The sequence below is a fragment of the Rhododendron vialii genome, chromosome 3a (assembly GCF_030253575.1).
Source record: "Rhododendron vialii isolate Sample 1 chromosome 3a, ASM3025357v1".
Lineage (NCBI taxonomy): Eukaryota > Viridiplantae > Streptophyta > Magnoliopsida > Ericales > Ericaceae > Rhododendron > Rhododendron vialii.
Window position 1 is genome coordinate 9789224 of NC_080559.1, and position 20016 is coordinate 9809239.

Sequence of the window (20016 nt, forward strand, 5' to 3'; positions counted from 1 at the left end):
ATCCTGAAAATTTTAGAAGTATATAGGATAAGAGAAGAGAGATGCATGGTGGGGGTCACCAAAGCCTACAAAAGGGAAAGGGCCATGTGTAGTAATTGGCCGAAAGGGATGCGGTCCGTCGTCCGTGGCATGGTCTGATCATAAGGATCCCATCGCACGTATAATGTGGCCCTGCAATTATGCACCTTTAGTCGGTATGGCATTTTTTTAATTCTTATATGTACATTATTAAAATACTATTTTTGGTTGAATTTTGTAGGAATAGATTATGATATCATAGCTAACAAAATTTTACAAATATAATATATAATCATTCTCTCTCATATGTGTCTTTCAATCGTAGAGGTGATTGACGCACTCGGGACCCAATTTTGCCGTCTTATTTATATATATTTTCTATGTTCTCAGCCAGACGCCTTGTTTATTTATTTATGCTAAATCACTACCTACAAAATAGGATTCCTTCTGGTCATAATTTTTTTTTCAAATGCTCGGACGGGATATCATCGAGATATGAGGAGCTTAAATATTTAAGCCATAACTCTAGGTAATTGGGTTTTGTAAAATATTTTACGCCTTTGATTTCAAGCACTACAACATGTAATAATAATAATAATAATAATAAATACTATAGCTGCATCACCTCTACAGTAGATAAAGACTATGAATTTGGCATATTCTCTAAAGTTATCGTATCCCATAGAATATAAGAAAATATATATATATATATATATGGTACCAATAGTTTCACGCTAGATGTTTCGTTCCGACTCTCCTCTTTTAACATTATATTACTATTCAGTTCAATTAATGTTATTTGCGATAACCAGATTATTTTTTAAATCAATTATTTACAACAAACATGTTCATCACCTTGTATAAAATTTTGTGGTTGGTGACGAATATATTATTACTTTTTTTGATTGAGAAAATTTTTTGGTTGGCGACAAATATATTATTCCATCCCTTCGGATTTAATAGTTCTTTTTTGGAGTTCGTGTCATTTTTCAATTGATTATACCTTTCAATTTATAATGTTTACGTGATTTTAAAAACATTGTATTATAGAGTTAATCGAGATCTATCAAACAAGATTTATATTCGATATGAAATTCATTACGGATTCAAAAATATAACCCATTTTTTAGCCTGTTAGAATAGAACTAGAGACAATTAAATCTGGACGGATGAAGTACTTTTTTTGATTGAAAAGTGTATAGGAGTATAATTTTGGCACAAACAAAAATAATATTGGCATTAGCAACACCTTTGATTTGGTTGAAAGTAGTTTTTTACTTTCAAATATTTTTTATGATGAATTCCATATTAGGACAATAATTAAAGAGAAATGATTTTAACACTTCTCTTTTGTCCATTGACACTCCTTTTATTTTTGTTCACGGGAAAGTATCAAATTGCCCTTTATGTAAAATGAGTTACTCAAGAGCTTTGGATAATTTATAATTTCACACAGTAAAAGATACTACTAAAATTAAAAGAAGAAGGCCTTGTTCGTTTGGAAATTTTAAGTGAGGTTTTTAATAAGAGTAAGGAATGAGGAGAGATAGATAAAGAAAGATAATTAAAGACTGTGTCCAAAAATTTGAATCCCTCAAACGAAAAAGGCTGAAGGGTGGGTTTGGATTAAAAAGTCTAAGTGGTTTTTTTTTTTTTTTTGTTGTCTCTATTCAAATTTTTTTTGCATTTATTTGTTTTGCGTCAAACTTTGTGATTTATTAATTCGTCTGAGCGAGAGGAATTACAAAAGTAAAAAAGTATGATCAAAACTCAGTAATTTTTTTGAATAAATACAAAAATAAGTAAAATGACAACTTTTTTGACTTTTTTTGTTGTCTTCTTAAAAAAAATTATGAGTTTTGATCAAACTTTTTTACTTTTTCGATTTCTCTCGCCGAGACGAATCAATAAATCATAAAAATTTGACATAAAACTAGCAAATACAAAAAAATTATAAAAAAAGGAAAAAAAAATTATTCCCTCCGTCCCAAAAAGGATGACAATTTTTGAAACTCGTATCATTTTTCATCGCTTATATCTTTCAATCTATGTTGGTTTTCATGAGTTTAAAAACTTTGTATAATATAACTAATCGAGAACTATCAAACAAGATCCATATAACATATTTTTTGAGACATGTGTTGAAAAATATAAGGAATTGAAATTGACACAGATATCAAAAATTGACATCCAATTTGGGACAACGGGAGTATTGTTTAACTTTTAAAACCAAATTAGCCTCAAGTAATAGATCTATCTAATCACAGAAGGAGAGTGAAAACCCTAATTAAAAAGGGCCATCGAATCTAGAGGCAGAAAGCGGATAAAAAAAAAAAAAAAAATCTAGGGGCAGAAATCACCATCGGATCGGATCCGACTGTTCGGCACCTACGTAGGACCCACACCAACTTCTGCGCAAGGACCCATCCTGTCAAAATACATATTACATACACAACTGGGTCTGAATTTAGAGAGAGAAACAGTGAAACACACTATACCATTTACTCTCTCCCCCCCATCTCTCTTCTCTCTCTTCCCATCTCTATCCACCAAACGCTCCTGAAACCCCACATAGGGTTTTCGTACTCCACATTGCCCCCCCAAACTCTCATCTTCTAGATCACTGAATCTAAAGCTGTGTTTTTGAGGTAACTTTTCTTCTCCTGCTTTCACTTTACTTGCCTTTTTTGTTGAATTTCTTGTGATTTCTTTCAACACCCTTTAATTTTCTCTCTCCAACTCTATTCCACAGAGTTCAGTCTTTGCGATTCGTGATTTTCGTAAAATTCTTGATTTTTATGTCGTTAAAATGTGGTAATCAACGGAAATATTTTCTGAATACTGTTTACTTCTCTTGTAGTATATACTTGTATCAATTAAAATCCTAACTGGTGCACTTCCAATGGAATCGACGGTTTTCTCTCTAGGTTCTCATTTGCTGAATAATCTGTGCTGCAAGTTCTCTAATTTATTTTCTTATTGCTGTAAAATGTTTTTTTGAGAAGATAATGATTTGTTGGGTCTGTATTGGTATCAAGGATTTGTGGGAGATTCGTGGAGGAAAAAATGGGAGAGGAAATGGTGGGAAAAACTCAAAAAGGGAGAGGAAATTGAATCAAGGGTATCAAGGACGTAGAGTTTTCCCCATCATTTCTTCTCCCTCAAAGTAAAAAAGTTCATTTTTTCTCACCATTTCCTCTCCCTTAAAGTAAAAAAGTTGGTTTTTCCCACCATTTCTTCTCCCTTATCCTACACGTATCCCTCCACAAACTCCTTGATACAATTGCAGGTAATTTAGTGTGTGTTAGTTTGGCCTGAACTTGCTTGAGTTGAGGTGGTTTTATTATATTGATTGGTGAATCAGGGTTGCTCTCCTTAGAAGTCTAGAGTCATTAGTTCTCGCCTTTAATCGGAATTCTTAATCTTAAAAAATTAATTGGGATGGGGGGGGGGGGGGGGGGGGGGGGGGGATTTGCATTTTGGATTTCTTCCTCTTAGTATCACATTGTCATCATTTGTTGTCTTTGCTTAATCTGGCTTCTGTAGTTAAAAACATTTTGTCAACTAGAATGTTTTCGCTTAGCAAAAAAAACTAGAATGTTTTTGGGTTACCGTTAGTGACAGTTTTCAAGCAATAGTTCAACTAGAATGCCCATATCCGGACATAAGAAGTCCAACGGGAGCAATGCTTGGAATGGCAATCCTTAAGAAAACTCCGATACTAAGATCGTCTAGAATATTAAGAAGATAACTAAAACGAATTACTAAATAACTAAAATGGATATAACTGCTATATACCTCCTTGAGGTATTCCTAAACAAATGGCTGTCTCTTTGTTATGTGGGGAATTCAATAAAACAAATGATGAAACCAATTTAGAATTTATTTTCCCAATGTTATTTTAATACACTTTCATGTCTCTAAAAACCTTCTTTTTCTATGAAGGCATCACATGCCTGATCATTTTGCGTAACCTTGTTGAATTATTATGTTCATGCTCTTGATGTGCCACGTTCTTCAATGTTGTGAAATTGCATGAAATATGGTTAGGGCTACAAAAGAGCCGAGTCAAGCCGGGTTTTGTGCTGGTTGAGCTCAGGTCGCCCTGAATTTAGCGAGCTCATTCAAACTTGAGCTGAGTTGTTCGTGAGTAGCTCGAAGATCAGCTCGAGTTCAAACGAGCTCTAACCGAGTCGAGCTGTTTCGAGTCGAGCTTCTCGCTTCTCGTGAACAACTCGGTTCATTTGCAAGCCCTAAATATGGGTCCCTAACTTCCCTTGGTTTGCCCTAATATTTCTCTAATTTCATTAACTGGCGATTGGGAAATTGGGGTTGTTCGGTAACATTATCTATTCTCTGGTTACATTTCAGGATCTTGATGGTGCATGTGAAGAAATGAAGTTTTTGAAAGGAGTTAATGGATGACACAAGATGTGGATTTTGTATGATAAAACAAAGCTCTACGGTGCATGTGGTGTCATTCATATCAATTGCCTGACATGTATGGTTCCTAAGAAACGGAATAATTTAGTTTGATAGGCTGTCTTCGACTTTCTTAATAATTGTATCTGTAAGATACACCACATAAACCTTGAGTTGATGGGTTCCTTTTCTGGTACTTGTGAAATCGTTGAAGCTAAGGACGAGTTGAACTGGGTTGAATATTCTAAAAGTATTAATCAAACAGTAGCACATGATAAACGTCAAAAACATCCTTTTCTGAAGCTGGGATCTGATAATTCTCTACACGATGATATCAATAAGCTTTTTGAGGCAATTAGTCTCAAACCATCATCAAAGAGTTTGCATATTTCAGAACAGGCAACCACAGTGCCCTCAAGGAAAGATACATTGAAGAAACCAGTTGGTGTGGGTGTACCTCGTTCACCAGGAATTGGGTTCTCGGAACCAGTGTCTCTGAAACAGGCACTAAGGAGGCAATGTATTTCTCAGGCATCTGAAATGGCTGCCATGAAAAGGTTAGCCAAAACAGCAGGTTCTCCTAGGGTCTCAGAAGTTGGTAAAAATGTAAATTTGTACAGGTCCTCAGGAGTTGAAGCTGGTGAGTCCAGTGGTTCCCCAAGCGGCAGTAATGGGGGAGGTCTTGAAATATCTCTGGTACCAGGAGAACGCTATTGGAACCACTCTGAAAAATTACCTCAGTATCGTTGGGAGTCAAAGATGAAATCATCTGTCCAGAGTGCCCATTCTTCTCCTCCACTGGATTTGGCACTAGCAAATACAGGAGTAGCATCTGTGGAAATAGAAATCTGGAGTGAGACATCAGAGTCTGAAACGGAAAAGCCAGAAAATCACGCAGTAGTTCCTTCTTTACCAGAACCCAAGATGAGAACACCAAACCGAAGTGATCATTCTTCACCTCAATTCCCCTTGGAAACCAAAGAAAAGGGTAAGAGGTCCACGCTGATGGAAAATGAGACACCTGTGTCAACAGAAGTTCAGAATCAAACACCAGAGCTGGAGCTGTTCTCCGAGGAAAAGCATGCAGTTGTTTCTTCTCTGTCTTGTCAGATAATTCATGGTGAAATACAGACCGGTAGTATTCCTGCCTCAGTCAAATTAGGGAACAAAGTGGCAGCACAGAAGTCAAGACAAAAAGGCAGGGTGCAGACGCTACTATCCTCATCTACTGCATTCAAGCGAAATAAGGGAAGCAAGCCTACACGAAAGGTTCCACATCCGGTCAAGCCAGTCCGCAAGTACAAGCCGATTGTTAAGAAGAACTTAAACCGGAATTCCCCTACTGTTGGCTCCACTTCTAATACAAGCAAAGATATTACTAGTAGCTTGGATCTTAGCACTGGGTCTATACTTTGCGAAAGATGCCGCTGTTCTTTTACCAATGTGGGAAACGAGACCAATAGAGATTCACCATCATCCAACACTGCAATTGTATGTGCTGAGGTCAGCTCAAGTAAAATGAACTCCAGTGCAGTTAAAGTGGGTTTTACTTCTAGTAAGAGTAACGAAAGCGGATCTGTGGTTGAAAAACCCGTCAAGAACTTGAACCCTAAGGAAAAGGGGGAAATCTCTCAGAGTTCAAAAAGTAGCTTTGGTGAGTATAGCACAAGCACTACTATCAGTGAAGAGAGTAACCTTAGCGGGTCTAATTGTGGCAACAGGCCTCACATGTCAAAGGACATGAGGTGGCAAGCCATCCGCCATGTCAGCAAACAACATGGATTTCTAGGTTTAGGACATTTCAGTCTGTTGAAGAAGCTTGGTTCTGGAGATATTGGCACGGTGTATCTTGCTGAGCTGATAGGAACAAACTGCCTTTTTGCCATTAAGGTCATGGACAATGAATTTTTGGCTAGAAGAAAAAAGTTGCCAAGGGCCCAAACTGAAAGAGAAATACTGAGAATTCTTGATCATCCTTTTCTGCCCACGCTATATGCGCAGTTTACATCAGATAATTTGTCATGCCTAGTTATGGAGTATTGTCCTGGTGGAGATCTGCATGTTCTTCGGCAGAAGCAGCCTGAAAGATATTTTCCTGAGCAAGCAGCAAGGTAGGAAAATGAATTTTTTCTCTTTCTGGCTGACAGAGTTTTGAAAGTACTGAAAAGCTTTAATGAGAAAGGTGAAAGACACAATAAAAAAGCAACCCTGATTAGGAATTCATCGTACATGTAGGTAGCATTTTCAGGTTTTTTGGATGAACTCCTGAATTTATCCTGGACGGGGAAAGAAAGGTCACAGTTCACACACTTAAAAGTTTATACTGTTAATATGGCATTACGGAAAACAGTTTGTTGAAAGCTTTTATATTGGTTTATTCAGACCAGTTTACAACTTGATAAAAACTGATATGTTCATCCAAAAGAATGCATTGTCAGCATGCTAATTTGCTGAAGAGTATGAATTTTTATTATGTATTTATGAAGGTTTTATCTGAAGTATGTGCACTGCGTGCTCCCTGTACAGTCTCTCTCTGATTGCAGCTCCTTCAGTTTAGCTGGTTTATGTAATTAGTAATTATAGGTAAAGCGTATATTTGTTGATTCAAGATAATTGAATTTGTTTGATACTTTATAAATGCAGCAGCTGCTGTATTATCTATCAAACTTTCAAGATCTAAAGTTGTATAATCCCAAATTCCCGCATAAGAACATGGTTGAAAGTAATCAATTTTATTATATGGTTGGCAATTATTTGTTTTAATTAACAAACAAGGGTAGAAGAATGGCTTCTTTTGGAATCTTGACAAGCGCATTGTAGGATTGGTGTGTTCCTAATCTTCTTCTGGGTCTTGAAGTCCAAACTAATTGCTAAAATATCGCCGTGGTTGATTATAATCACAAGGAGCATATTCATGTCCCAATTGAAACTTTTATTGGTTAATGAACCAATGGTAGGGAAAACTCTCTTTTGATGTAACTTGACTGTAAGATAATATATCTGTGGTCTCTTAACAGAATGTTTTCTCCAAAACAAGTTGTATAGGTAACTGTCAAGCATAGCATTTGGTTAAATATACTTGAGTGTTGGGAAAATGAACAGAACGTGGGCCAACAGTGATGGGTTTTGTTTCTTGATTCAATTACCAAAGTGGGTAGGGACTCTTTTATTATGAGGCCTTTTCTCGTCATTCTTTCTAGATAACTTAATCCTCAAAACATTTCCTTGTATTTGCAGGTTTTACGTGGCTGAAGTCCTCCTTGCTTTGGAGTATTTGCATATGCTTGGAGTTATCTACCGAGATTTGAAGCCAGAAAACATTCTGGTCCGAGAAGATGGTCACATCATGCTTACAGATTTTGACCTGTCACTCAGATGCTCTGTAAGCCCAACTCTCCTGAAATCGTCTTCGTCGGCTATGGAGCCCCCGAAGATTTCAGGTCCATGTACAGGGTCCAGCTGCACTGATCCATTTTGTATTGAGCCGTCCTGTCAAGTTGCATGCTTCAGACCCAGGTTTTTGCCTTCTGCTGCAAAAGCAAAGAAACAAAAAGCTGACCTGGCGGCAGCCCTAGTCAGATCACTGCCACAGCTTGTAGTTGAGCCAACGGATGCCCGGTCCAACTCCTTTGTTGGGACCCACGAGTACTTGGCTCCTGAAATCATTAAAGGAGAGGGCCATGGGAGTGCCGTTGATTGGTGGACATTCGGTATCTTTCTATATGAGCTTTTATATGGGAGGACACCTTTTAAAGGTGCTTCTGGGAATGAAGAAACGTTAACCAATGTGGTTTTACAGTGCCTTAAGTTTCCAGAAAGCCCACTTGTTAGTTTCCATGCGAGGGATCTCATCCAAAGGCTGTTAGTCAAGGAGCCTGAGAATCGTTTGGGATTTGAGAGAGGGGCTGCTGAGATCAAGCGGCACCCCTTCTTTGATGGCTTGAATTGGGCTCTGATACGGTGTGCGGTTCCTCCTGAATTGCCTGAGTTCTGTGATCTTGAAACTGTAAAAGGGAGAAAATATTTGGAGTATGGGGCTGCAGGAGAGCATCTGGAATTTGAGTTGTTCTAAGAAAAAATGTTTTTAGTCAAGGTATTTTACCTTCCTCTCCCTCCCTTCTTGTAGCTGGTATATTGGTTATAAATTTATAATGCAAGTCCGGTATGGAAATGTTATGGAAAAGCCAGGGTATCAGAAAATACATCGGTCGCTCAAGACCTTTATAAAATGTCTTGAAGATTGATGCAATCATGAGAGATGGCTGTTTCATCATGGGATTGGAATTTACAATTATTTAGTATTTTAGTGTTGAGCTTAACTTATAGTAACTGCTAAAGAGCTAGATTCTCTAAAATGGATGGCACTATTCCCATTATCGCAGGGGCACAAGTTGTAGAATGGCTATTCCTCATTGAATTTCAAATTTTAGTGTAACAGTTGAGTTATCATGTATTAACACTATCTGGTCCTTTCTTGTTACCATATCGAATACTGAGCTGAAATGTCTGTAGCTTTCTATTCGTACATTTTTCTGTCTGCAACAAGAGATGGAGTTCTTTCTTCCACACACGCATCGGCTCTCAATTTCCACAAACACCCCCCCCCCCCCCCCCGGGTACCTGTAATTGATAGGGGTACGAGGGAAGGGAACTTGATATTTGTAACAGCAAATATCTGAAACCTTAAAATCATTAAGTTTTGGTCTTAGGTTTTCTTGTATTATTCGTGCTTGATCGCTGCACTGTTGTATTTAGGAGAAATCTTTATCTGAAATTTCTTGATACATATCTCCTTTCTCTGAAGAATTTGTGAATCTTCTACGTGAGTGTTCTCCATGGAATTCACTTGCTCAAATTATTGCTAGTGTATCCTGCTTTATATTTTGATTGAAGGACGTATGACTTGATGAATTGAGGACAATATTACGCACAATTTCCTGAATTCCTTTTAAAAAACGTCAGGGCATTTGATATTAGATTACTGATCACTATTTCGTTATTAACCACCGGTGGAGCTTTGGCTGAATATCCAGTAGACTGACCATATTTAAGCCATATGTTATGCAATGGACGACCTTTTTTTTTGAAGAGCTACAACCTCAATTGTAGAGTTCTCTTCTTCTTCTTTTTTTTCCCCCTGAGAATTGTTTCCAAACACCAAAGCAGCTTCCTTTGATGAAAATCTGTACGTAGGTGTCTCTGTTCGTTAAAAGCGATGTTCGTTATTTATTTAACATTATGCACATTGCATGTTCTTCTTTTGCCCTTCTTTTGTCTCCGGAACAGTACCACATATTCAGTTGTGGGTCTATATCACTCTTTGTTTTCTCATGCTTAAAAAGACGCAAAAAAGAGGATTGAGCGAGTCTTAAGTTGCCGAAACTAATGTGCCAATGGTGTGAAAGTATGTATCGATCTACTATTTACTTTGGTTCAAGGGGTGATACTAATGCATATTGTGAGAGGTATATGGTTGTTTATGCCAACATTTACGGGACACAGACATGGATATGACCCCGTTCTTGTGAGAGTTGTGTTTGTTTCTATGCACGGGGCTCTTTAGTTCTTTTAACTCGACACAATTTAAGAAATGGGGAAGCAAAATATGACGGTTACCTTTAATTGCTGGGAATACTCTGGAAGAACATGAAGGCATAGGTCCTCGAAGATTACCGGAAGTATTTTCCAGTCTTCACACAGAGGTTGGATGTTGGAGAGCTCGTCTTTATTTTTACTCTTCGTCTCCTCCATGGCAATTTCTTCCAACTGCTTTCAAACTTGGCAAAATGTGGGAAATTTCGTGCGCAGACATCAGATATCATCAGTCCCATGATCTGTTTCTGGCCGAAAGAAAGGTACTCCATTGACGAGATGTGAACATCAAAGACTCAAAGCCCTTCCCACCCCGGTTCACGGTCTGATATGTTTCAAGTTAAATAGACAAGTTCATAGACAGGGCAACAAGTCGTCAATAGAACCCAGTCATGTACTATTTTCAAGGAAACCGATACTTATCATATTTCGCAAACCATACACTAAACAGTACAAAGGACCTGAAACTTATTCGTGTACGTATTATTAGTCTGCCATTACTTTTTCACAAGGACATTTGATAGTTTGCAGTCTAATTTTGCTGTTAAGCTCTAGAAAAAATTCCTAAATTGTCCCTACTGACTTCAAATACATAAAAATCTCAAGCGTTCTCCTTTTTTGGGTACCTTTTGGGAAAACAAAGGGCATCAGCCCCAAAACCCCTCAATTGTGATCCTTGCTGAAATTCAAGTGCTAGCATAGCAGCAGGATGTTGCGTTCCATCGAAAGGCTACTACGAGTACATAATCACCGGTGGCTGACTTCATTTTTTGTCAAGAGGATGCAGCTCGTCTGAGGCTACTAAACCGATTTCATCCACTACGAAATTCGTGCGCAAGTCGAGAGTTGATAGCATTATGAATTAGCCCATCTTGCATGGTTTTCAATATAAAACCAATCTTCTGGTTCAAAAAAAAAATAAATATATATATATATATACACACATACACTCGGGATCCAATGAGGGATCCCGCACGGGCTTACCGTGCGGGACTCCCCTTTCCCGATCGAATTGTGACGATCCGAGCCGCTCAAAGTGTGCAGAACGTGATTTTAAAAGTACCCGCGAGAAATTGGCAAAAAAAATGATAGGGAAGGGCTCGATCCGAACAGTTTTTTACTGAACCGTTCAAAAAAAAACTGTTCGGATGAAGCCTCTCCCGATCATTTTTTTTTCTGATTTCTCGCAAGTACCCTTAAAATCACGTTCTGATCACTTTGAGCGGATCGGATCGTCGTAATTCGATCGGGAAAGGGGAGTCCCGCACGGTAAGCCCGTGTGAGATCCCTTAAGAGATCCGGATTGTATGTATATATATATATAACCAGTCTTCGGGACCAATTGCAGAGTAAAACAACATTTAACGTGTGTTTCTTGGGATTAGCAAATACTACACTGGAAAAGATAACTTGCATATTGACCCCACTAGTACTAATAAAAATCTTGGCTCCGCCCGTAGGGTATTGCCAATGAGTACTGCTATGGGTACCGACGGTACCCATAGGGAAAATGCACCGACGGCCACCGGACGGCCGTCTCCGGTCACCGGACGGCCGATCCGAGCCGTCCAAAAATTTTAAAAAATAAAACCGAGTGGCCTTACGCGAGAATCAATGGCATCCGAGGTGTGTAGGGTACTTGATCCGAGCACCCATTTTTCGTGTATATTTGTATATACGTGTATATACACGAAAAAGGGGTACTCGGATCAAATACCCTACACACCTCGGATGCCATTGATTCTCGCGTAAGGCCACTCGGTTTTATTTTTTAAAATTTTTGGACGGCTCGGATCGGCCGTCCGGTGACCGGAGACGGCCGTCCGGTGGCCGTCGGTGCATTTTCCCTATGGGTACCGTCGGTACCAATAGGATTTCTGATTGCGAATTGCATAGCCAAAATTAAAATTTGTCATCTCATTTTTTAGTTAGATTAACAATGTGAAATTCCACAATAGTAGTAATTTTTAGTCCATAATCAAGAATCATTATTAGTAGATAGAGAGAGATGGAGAGAGTTGAGAATAAAAATAAGTTGGTGGGTCCATTGATAGTGGTGGGAGAAGAGAGGAAGGAAAGAGAGTGCGTAGTATCCATTAAATTGGTTATCAAAATAATAAAAAATTACTACTTTTGTTTATCCAAAGACGAAAATTTGGTTATTAGTTAATGGGTGGCAAAGTTTGGTTATACCATTATGAGTCATATGTTAGACCAATATTGCTAATTTTAATTTTTTTTAGCTTTGGTTATGCCATTGGAGACACTCTTAGAGAGGGGAGGAGTGTGGCGTGGATTGGAGGTGGTATTTTTCGGCAATGGCTAGTTGAGGAAGATTAGTTGGATTTGACTCTAGTATATCCACATGCATGATATATTAGTATGTGGTGTATAGAGGTGTAAACTGAGCTTAGTTGGTATGACCGCGACTCATATAGATGTATGCACGACTCGACACAACATAGTATGAGTCAATTGACACGGACACTTAGGGCTGTTATTTTGGGGCACCCAGCAGTAGCACGAGCATGAGCACAGTAAAACATGAGCATGATGTATCACTCATATATATGTGCGTGTGTATATATACACACAAATAAGAATTGCCCATTAAGTTTAATCATTTATAAATGATAGTAGTATTTGTGTTCCTACAATCAACTGAATAATCTGGATACGTATAAACCAATACTATAGTATAATAATACAAAAATGCAAAATATATATATATTTTTTTGATCCGACAAAAATGCAAAACTCCAATAGCATAAATGGCTCTGTTTCTTACTATTCTTTATCCTATTTTAGTTATATCTATATTTGACAAATTTTTGTTACAACTTTTTAAAAAATTTGTTTAAATCTTTTACTATTTTTACGTTTACAAGTCCCCAGCATCTCCAAGACATTGGCTAATCGTCTCAAACACATACTGCCTTCCTATATCTCCCCTACCCAGAATGCCTTTGTACACGGTTGATTGATTGCCGACAGTTCTTTGCTAGCCTGTGAATTTTCTCACCACATTGCCACTCGGAAGCAGGGTCAAAAACAATTGGCAGCCCTTAAAGCTCGACATGAGCAAGGCTTTCGACCGTGTTAGTTGGAATTCTCTGTCAGCAATTCTTCGCAAAATGGGCTTTTCTGAGCATTGGATTTGTCTCCTGCACCAATGCTTCTCCACTGTCTCTTTTTCGGTCCTTAACAATGGAGCCCCTTCTGAGAAATTCATACCCCGTAGAGGACTTCGGCAGGGTGATCCCTGTCCCCTTATCTTTTTATCATTTTCCTCAGAATCTCTTTCATGTGCTCTAAATCATCTTGATAGCTCGCAAATGTGCAAAGGCCTTAAACTCTCACGAAATGGACCCTCTCTCTCTCACCTTTTCTTTGCCGACAATTGCCTCATTTTCTTCCAACCTTCCATGCAAAGCTGTGCCACTCTGCGAGATACCCTGAAACACTTTAGCCTTTTTTCGGGACAAAGCATCAATCAACAGAAATCTTCCATCACTTTCAGTCCTAGCACTCCTAGGGCATTCCGCAGTAGATTCCAGAGTTTTTTTCCACATTCCCGTAGTTAATGATCTAGCTTCCTACTTGGGGCTACCTCTTGATGTGTCAAAAAATGAAAAAACAATGCCTCCTTCCCAAGCCACCATGCCACTAGATCCCTCTCAATTTCCGTGGAAGTAGGATCGCGATTCCACAACGATCGTCCCGTCTTGAGGTTCCCGTGGTCCTGCCTCGTGACCAAAGTAGGACTCGACGTTTTAATGAGATCTCTCTATTATTTCGGGGTCTCGTGACTTGTGCGACCCCTCCATGATGGTTCTCGTGGATTACTCTGCTAGTGAGGGTTTTGCCCACCCTGCGAGACCTGTTGTTCTCCCGTGTGGGACAATCTTCTTGACGTGCGGGGTCCCGCATGGGTCCTTGGCCATATGTAAGTCCTCCAGGCCCCTCCATATGTCTCTTTGTGGTTGGCTGATCAAAAGCCTCCTCAAATCAATAGTCAAAGTTTTGACCGACCCTACAATTAATACTTTCTAAAACCCAGGCAGCGTTGGCTAGATGGAAGACAACTGTCTCTCAAGCCGGCAAACTGACCTTAATCCAATCGGTTTAATCCTCACTACCCATATACCTCTGCTCCACTTTCAAACTTCCCTTGGCCATCTGTGACGAACTCAATGCTATTTCCGCGGCTTTTTGGTGGAAGTCCGGGGATCGCAAACCTTTGTACTGGTTATCTTGGGATAAAATTTCAGCCTACAAATTTGAGGGAGGGCTCTGTATCAGGGACTTCCGCCTTCTCAATCAAGCTACCCATCCCTCCTTGTGTCAAAAATTCTCCTTCCCAAATATTGTGCCAGCACTAGTATTCTCAAAGTTAAGGCCCATCCCAAGTCTTCGTGGACCTGGAAAAGCATTCTACACGGGGGTGACCTTATTGCTCATCATATCTCTTGGATTGTGCGAAACAGAAAATCCATAAATCTCTACACTGATCGGTTGATACCCCATAGTCCTCAACCCCTCAACCATCTAGTTCCTTTCATGGGCACTGAACAACTCAAGGTCTCTAGCATTATCTCTGCAACCCCGGAAGGACCCTCTGTCGAAAAAATCCGAGATCTTCTACTACTCATCCTTCCCCTGATCAACATATTCGGCCTCACACTCCTTCGGGTCGCTACGCTACCAAGTCTGGGTACCTTTCATTACATGATGATAAGAACAGGTTCTCAGCCTCAGCTGATCATGCACAACCCTCCCACTTACACAAAGGGTACAATGTCTGGAAAACTCTTTGGAGCTTGAATCTTCCGGAACGAATCAAGGTTTTTCTTTGGAAATGTATCAAAGGTATTTTAGTAGCCAAGAGTAATTTGGTCCCCCGGCTTCAGTATCTGTCACCGCTCTGCCCTCTTTGCTCCATCAAAGAGGAAACAACAGAGCATCTTTTTTGGAAATGCCAATCTACTGTCATTGTATGGAACACCAGCGCCTTCCCTATCACCTTATTAACTATATCTGAGGGCCTAGCTTTCAAAGAATGGTTAATGGACTGGATCATTCGCCTCACCATTTCCTTGAATCACCAAGACCGTTTTTTCCAATTTGTCGCTACTCTCTGGGCGATTTGGAAACTTCGCAACCAGTAAGTGTTCTCTGACACTCCCTTCCTCCCAAATGTGGCTTTAGCATTATTGGCCACAGATAGTGCTCTTTGGTTCAAGAGGTCATCCCTCTGGGCTGAGCGCGAAAGACAGAAATTACAGGGTGCTCCACAATGCCGACGTCGCCATCATTTATTCTCAAGCCATACCCTGTACTGCTCACATTCTTCTCCGACTCCACCAGCAGGTAACCAATATCCATGTGGATGAAGCATGGAAAATAGGTCACCAGACAAGCGGTCTAGGCCTTTGCGCGTCATTTGCAGATGGCTCAATTTTTCAGGACCTCTCTCGTTCTCATGCTGGAGTTCCAGCCCTATACATACTGAACTCATGGCTATCCTCTTAGCTATCAAATGGTCCTTGCACTATCATTATAATGTCACTTATATTTATACTCATTGCTTAAATGCTACCATGCAGATAGCCGGACAGTCTGAGCCCCATTTCGGGGTCACTTTTTTGTTGCGCAACATCGGCTTGGAAATTTCAAAACTAGACTTTTGTAGAATCACAAAGGTCGAATGCAAAGATGTGTGTCGGGCCCACTGCCTAGCAAAGAGGGCGCTGATCTCTAGGACAGCTATAGGGGACATACCTTTTGGACCGAGTCTACAGCAGTTGGTGTGACCGTTTTGGCTTCATAGTCTTTTGTTGTTGTAAACTTGTATAATGTGTTGGCTTAAGTTTGTCGTATTCCCCTGAAATTGTTTGCTTATAGTATCTATGCATTTCTTGCTCTTTCAAAAAAAAAAAAAATGTCCCCAACAAAGTACATGCACGGTACTAATTAGGGACCCATGGGCTGTGCTGGTCTTAGAGTATCCTAACATGGCATGTGACATGTCATGTTTAATAGACAGACCAGGCTAGGCATGTACGGTGCAAAGCATGTTAAACAAATATATTTTCGGGGCTAGTTCCACTCACATAATGTGTGGGCTTAAACTGATTTACATTGAAAACAGGGGGTGTAGTTTGTGATATAGATAAAGTTGCAGGGTTTCTTCAGATGTCTTCAATACAGACGTAGCCCTAATTTACAAATTGATCAGAATCAGAACCACCCCCAAAATTTATCAAAGCCCAGGCGACGATAAGAACAGCTCTCTCTCTCTCTCTCTCTCTCTCTCTCTCTCTCTCTGTGCGTGTGAAAGATTACAAAGCGAGTAAATTTCCCAGCTTTTTAAAGCTACAAAAGTTCCTGGATTGTGGTATCACTTGTTTGTTTGATTTGAGTCCATTCAAGATAATTGAATTGTTTGATGGGACTCCAGTCGTTCCATTATTTGTTTTGAGTTTCGTATTGGGTTTTGTTTTTGTTTTTGCAGTACATATCGTCATCTAGAACCGTTTTGTAGTTGTTTTCCAATTATATTCATCCTACCGTTTAGAAAAAATTCTATTTCTTGTTGATTTGATGTTGTTAGTATTTGGTTTCGATTGGTTACGGGTGAATGGGTTAGAAATTGAAATGCACTTATTCTTAGGGAACAGTTCAATTCATAACCTCGGCACCATACAGTGACTTGCCCAAGATACCATATGTTTCAACAGTAAAGCAGTTCTAGGTATTCTTGGTGCAGCTTCTCTATCTGACGGATGTTATGAATCTTATATACGCAATACAAGACATCAGATATATAGTACGTACATGTGTGTGGTGTATGGGGCATAAATAGATGAATTAGGTTTCATCAGTTGAAGGAAGGGGTTGTTTAGATGAATTTGATGTGAGAAACTGATGAATTTTCAGTGCAATGTTATACAGGGATTTGTTTTTCTTTTGCATTTTGTGTGTGTGCGCGCGCGCGCGTGTTTGTGACGTTGTTCATAGCTGCATTTTTTGATTTGGGTATTGTAGTATTTTCAATTATTTTTCACCTGTGTGCGTGCGAGCGTGCGCGCTTGTATGAGTGAGTGTGTGTGTGCGCGCGCGTGTTGGGTTGGGTCGGAGAGAATCATTTTTTCATATATTAACGCAAGCTTATAATTTTGTATTGCGAGCCTAATTATGTATTTCATTGGCAATTTAGCAACATTTGGCCGACAAGTGGAGAAGGCAATGTAATCTCAGAGTGCACAGGAGTGATCCTTCTAGTTGTCAAAACTCCATCTGAGGTCCCTGTAATTAGCCAAAAACTACTATGCATACAACATGAACATTATTAGAAAGCTTATATGTTTCTCCAAATTAGTATGCAAATGTATTAAATTCCCCCAATGAGCATGTCTCCTGTACATTGGAGGAACAAGAGGAAATAGTTTGGGAAATAATAATATGATATGCCACTCCAAGTCATCTACCTCAGAAAATCAGCTGATTTTAGAAACATAAAACCATCATTAAAAAATTACAATAAGTAATTTCCTGCCTGCCTGGGCTAGTTTTCTGTTAGAATCTTGCCAAATAGCTATTTTGGCCGATGAGTCCAGATTCCCTCTTTAGGCTCTTTAGTTATATGCCCAAGTCCCATGCATGTGTTTTTTTGTCACTCCAATAAGTTTTCAACCATGATTGGTTTCACATTCATTGTTAAGACTTTGTTGGCAGTTGTTTTGTTGAGACACATTGCTTTATGAATGTTCTGAGTTTCTTCTTATAGAGCAATCCTAGTATAAAGATTTTTTTGGATGATGTGACTAGATAGTAGATATGTAGGTGAATTACGTAAATGGGTTTTTTTCTGCATGGGTAATTTGTTTTCCTATTACCTTGTCTTCATAACCCTACGTTAGTACGTTACATGTGTGTTTCTCCTATTTTGCCTTTTAATCTCTGTTTAGAAGAGGGAAAATGAAATGTTTAGAGATAAAATGCAGTGGATCATTCCTAGGACAAAGATCAGTACAGTATTATTTCCTCGTCCTTGACAATCTGTTCCTTTGCTGCAGTCAGAAAAATGCCAAAGGTGAAGACAAACCGTGTCAAATATCCAGAGGGGTGGGAACTGATTGAACCAACTCTTCGTGAACTACAAGCTAAGATGAGAGAAGGTTTTGATCTGCTTTTTGTTGTGTTACTCTCATAGCGCTGTTTGTTAATCTTGATCTCTCCACAATTTGAAACTAATCGTGGCACTTTTATTTAATGTCTTGGATAGCTGAGAATGATCCCCATGATGGGAAAAGAAAATGTGAAGCTTTATGGCCTATTTTCAAAATAGCACATCAGAAGAGTCGCTACATTTTCGACCTTTACCACAGGAGGAAGGAAATCTCGAAGGAGTTGTACGAGTTTTGCTTGGACCAAGGCTATGCTGACCCTAATTTGATTGCAAAATGGAAGAAGGTTTGTGTCGTCCCCTCCTTCGAATATTCCCCAAATTGGGTTTTTGCTTAGCTTTCCTTTTCTTCCCTTGTTTTCCTGTTTCTGATGAAGTAGCATTTCATATCGGACGACAGCTATCAGAAATCTCGTGATTCCCAGTTCATGCTTACATCTGTTTTGATCTATTTTGTCTAGAGAAAAGAACCAATACACCTGTATAATTATTTGGTTATATGGTGCTTATAGGATGAATATGATGCAGTCAGCTAATGCGTTCTTAACCTTTTTTTCCCTTTTTTTCACGAGGACATAAATTTTCTTTGTTTGGGCGTAAAATGTTTTCCGGTAAAATGTTTTACCTATTTTCCGGTGTTTCGCTGTGTAAAAAATGAGGAAAACATTTTACATGTAAAGCATTTTCCATTAATTGGATGAAAATAACTTACCCTTAAATCTTCCGTAAGTTATTTTTCGAAATGAACCCGCCGTCTTCTTCTGCAATTCTCATTTCTCACTGCTCAGTTTCCTCGATTGTTAGTCATGACCCATGTTCAATTCCAATATTCTCAGATCTCTCCACAATTTAAGCCCCCTCTTTATCTCTCTACATTATTTTGTCGATTTCTGAAAATATTTTTCAAGTGCCAACCAAACACCGGAAAATAAAAGTTTGAAGTTTGTTTTTTGAAAAAACATTTACATTGAAACAAACGGAGCCTAAGAGAAGAATTTTGTAATTGTAGCAGCATTTCCTGGTTTCAGTATTAGATACGAATCGTACGATACAACTATTAACTATTAAGGTAGGAAATGTTGATTTGACAAAGAAATTGTGATATATTCTTGTAAATTTGTGCTTCATTTGCAGCCTGGTTATGAACGTCTATGCTGTTTAAGGTGCATGCAACCGAGGGATCACAACTTCCAAACCACTTGTGTTTGTCGAGTCCCCAAGCATCTGAGAGAGGAAAAGGTTATAGAGTGTGTGCATTGCGGTTGCAGGGGTTGTGCTAGTGGAGACTGATCTGCCTTTCTTCTAGAGTGTAACCACTTTATATGTCATTTTCCTATTAGTCACTTAACTATGTAAAAAGGTATGAAACATCTCAATCGCGGGATAAATATTCTATGAGATGCATGCCTGGTGTACTGTAGAGCTTATGCAATCTAGATATGTTCTGCCTAATGTTGTGGATGTTTTCATGTTGTGATGATTTACTGAACTTGTTAGGAAAAAGTGGATTCAGACATTGAAGTTTGCTCTTGGGATTTGTTCTTCTCTCACCATCAAAGAGTTTATCGGCAAGCTCTAGCTAGCTGTCTTTTGATTTTCTCTTATGGTTTGTTCAGAATGTATTAGCTAAAACTGTTCTGGTTACTGGTATTTGGTTAGCCTTAAACCTTTGCGATTTGCTAGTTTGATATGTGTCTGGGTTCCTTTGCATGGTTGAATCAGTTGTACTCTATGACCCATTTGTTTGATCGGACTACTAATCCCAGATCACATGTTATTTCATTGCATTATCCCAT

General features: G+C 39.1%; 2 protein-coding genes across 4 annotated transcripts; both read left to right on the plus strand.

Moving 5' to 3' along the window:
* Positions 1–2470: 2470 nt before the first annotated feature.
* LOC131318913 (serine/threonine-protein kinase KIPK2-like) lies at positions 2471–8920 on the plus strand. Of its 2 annotated transcripts, none has more exons than XM_058348959.1 (3): positions 2471–2666; positions 4390–6551; positions 7678–8920. In XM_058348959.1, exons 2-3 carry the CDS (start codon positions 4618–4620, stop codon positions 8510–8512), a joined length of 2769 nt encoding a protein of 922 aa, XP_058204942.1. In that variant the 5' UTR covers positions 2471–2666; positions 4390–4617; the 3' UTR covers positions 8513–8920. The 2 variants fall into 2 exon arrangements, with proteins under 2 accessions (XP_058204942.1, XP_058204943.1); XM_058348960.1 differs by lacking the exon at positions 2471–2666 and adding an exon at positions 2922–2945.
* Positions 8921–16203: 7283 nt separating this feature from the next.
* LOC131319425 (protein BUD31 homolog 2) lies at positions 16204–19750 on the plus strand. 2 transcript variants are annotated; one of them, XM_058349656.1, is made up of 4 exons: positions 16204–16318; positions 18108–18212; positions 18320–18507; positions 19355–19750. In XM_058349656.1, exons 2-4 carry the CDS (start codon positions 18119–18121, stop codon positions 19508–19510), a joined length of 438 nt encoding a protein of 145 aa, XP_058205639.1. In that variant the 5' UTR covers positions 16204–16318; positions 18108–18118; the 3' UTR covers positions 19511–19750. The 2 variants fall into 2 exon arrangements, with proteins under 2 accessions (XP_058205639.1, XP_058205640.1); XM_058349657.1 differs by having other exon boundaries at positions 16288–16414; positions 18109–18212.
* Positions 19751–20016: the final 266 nt, after the last annotated feature.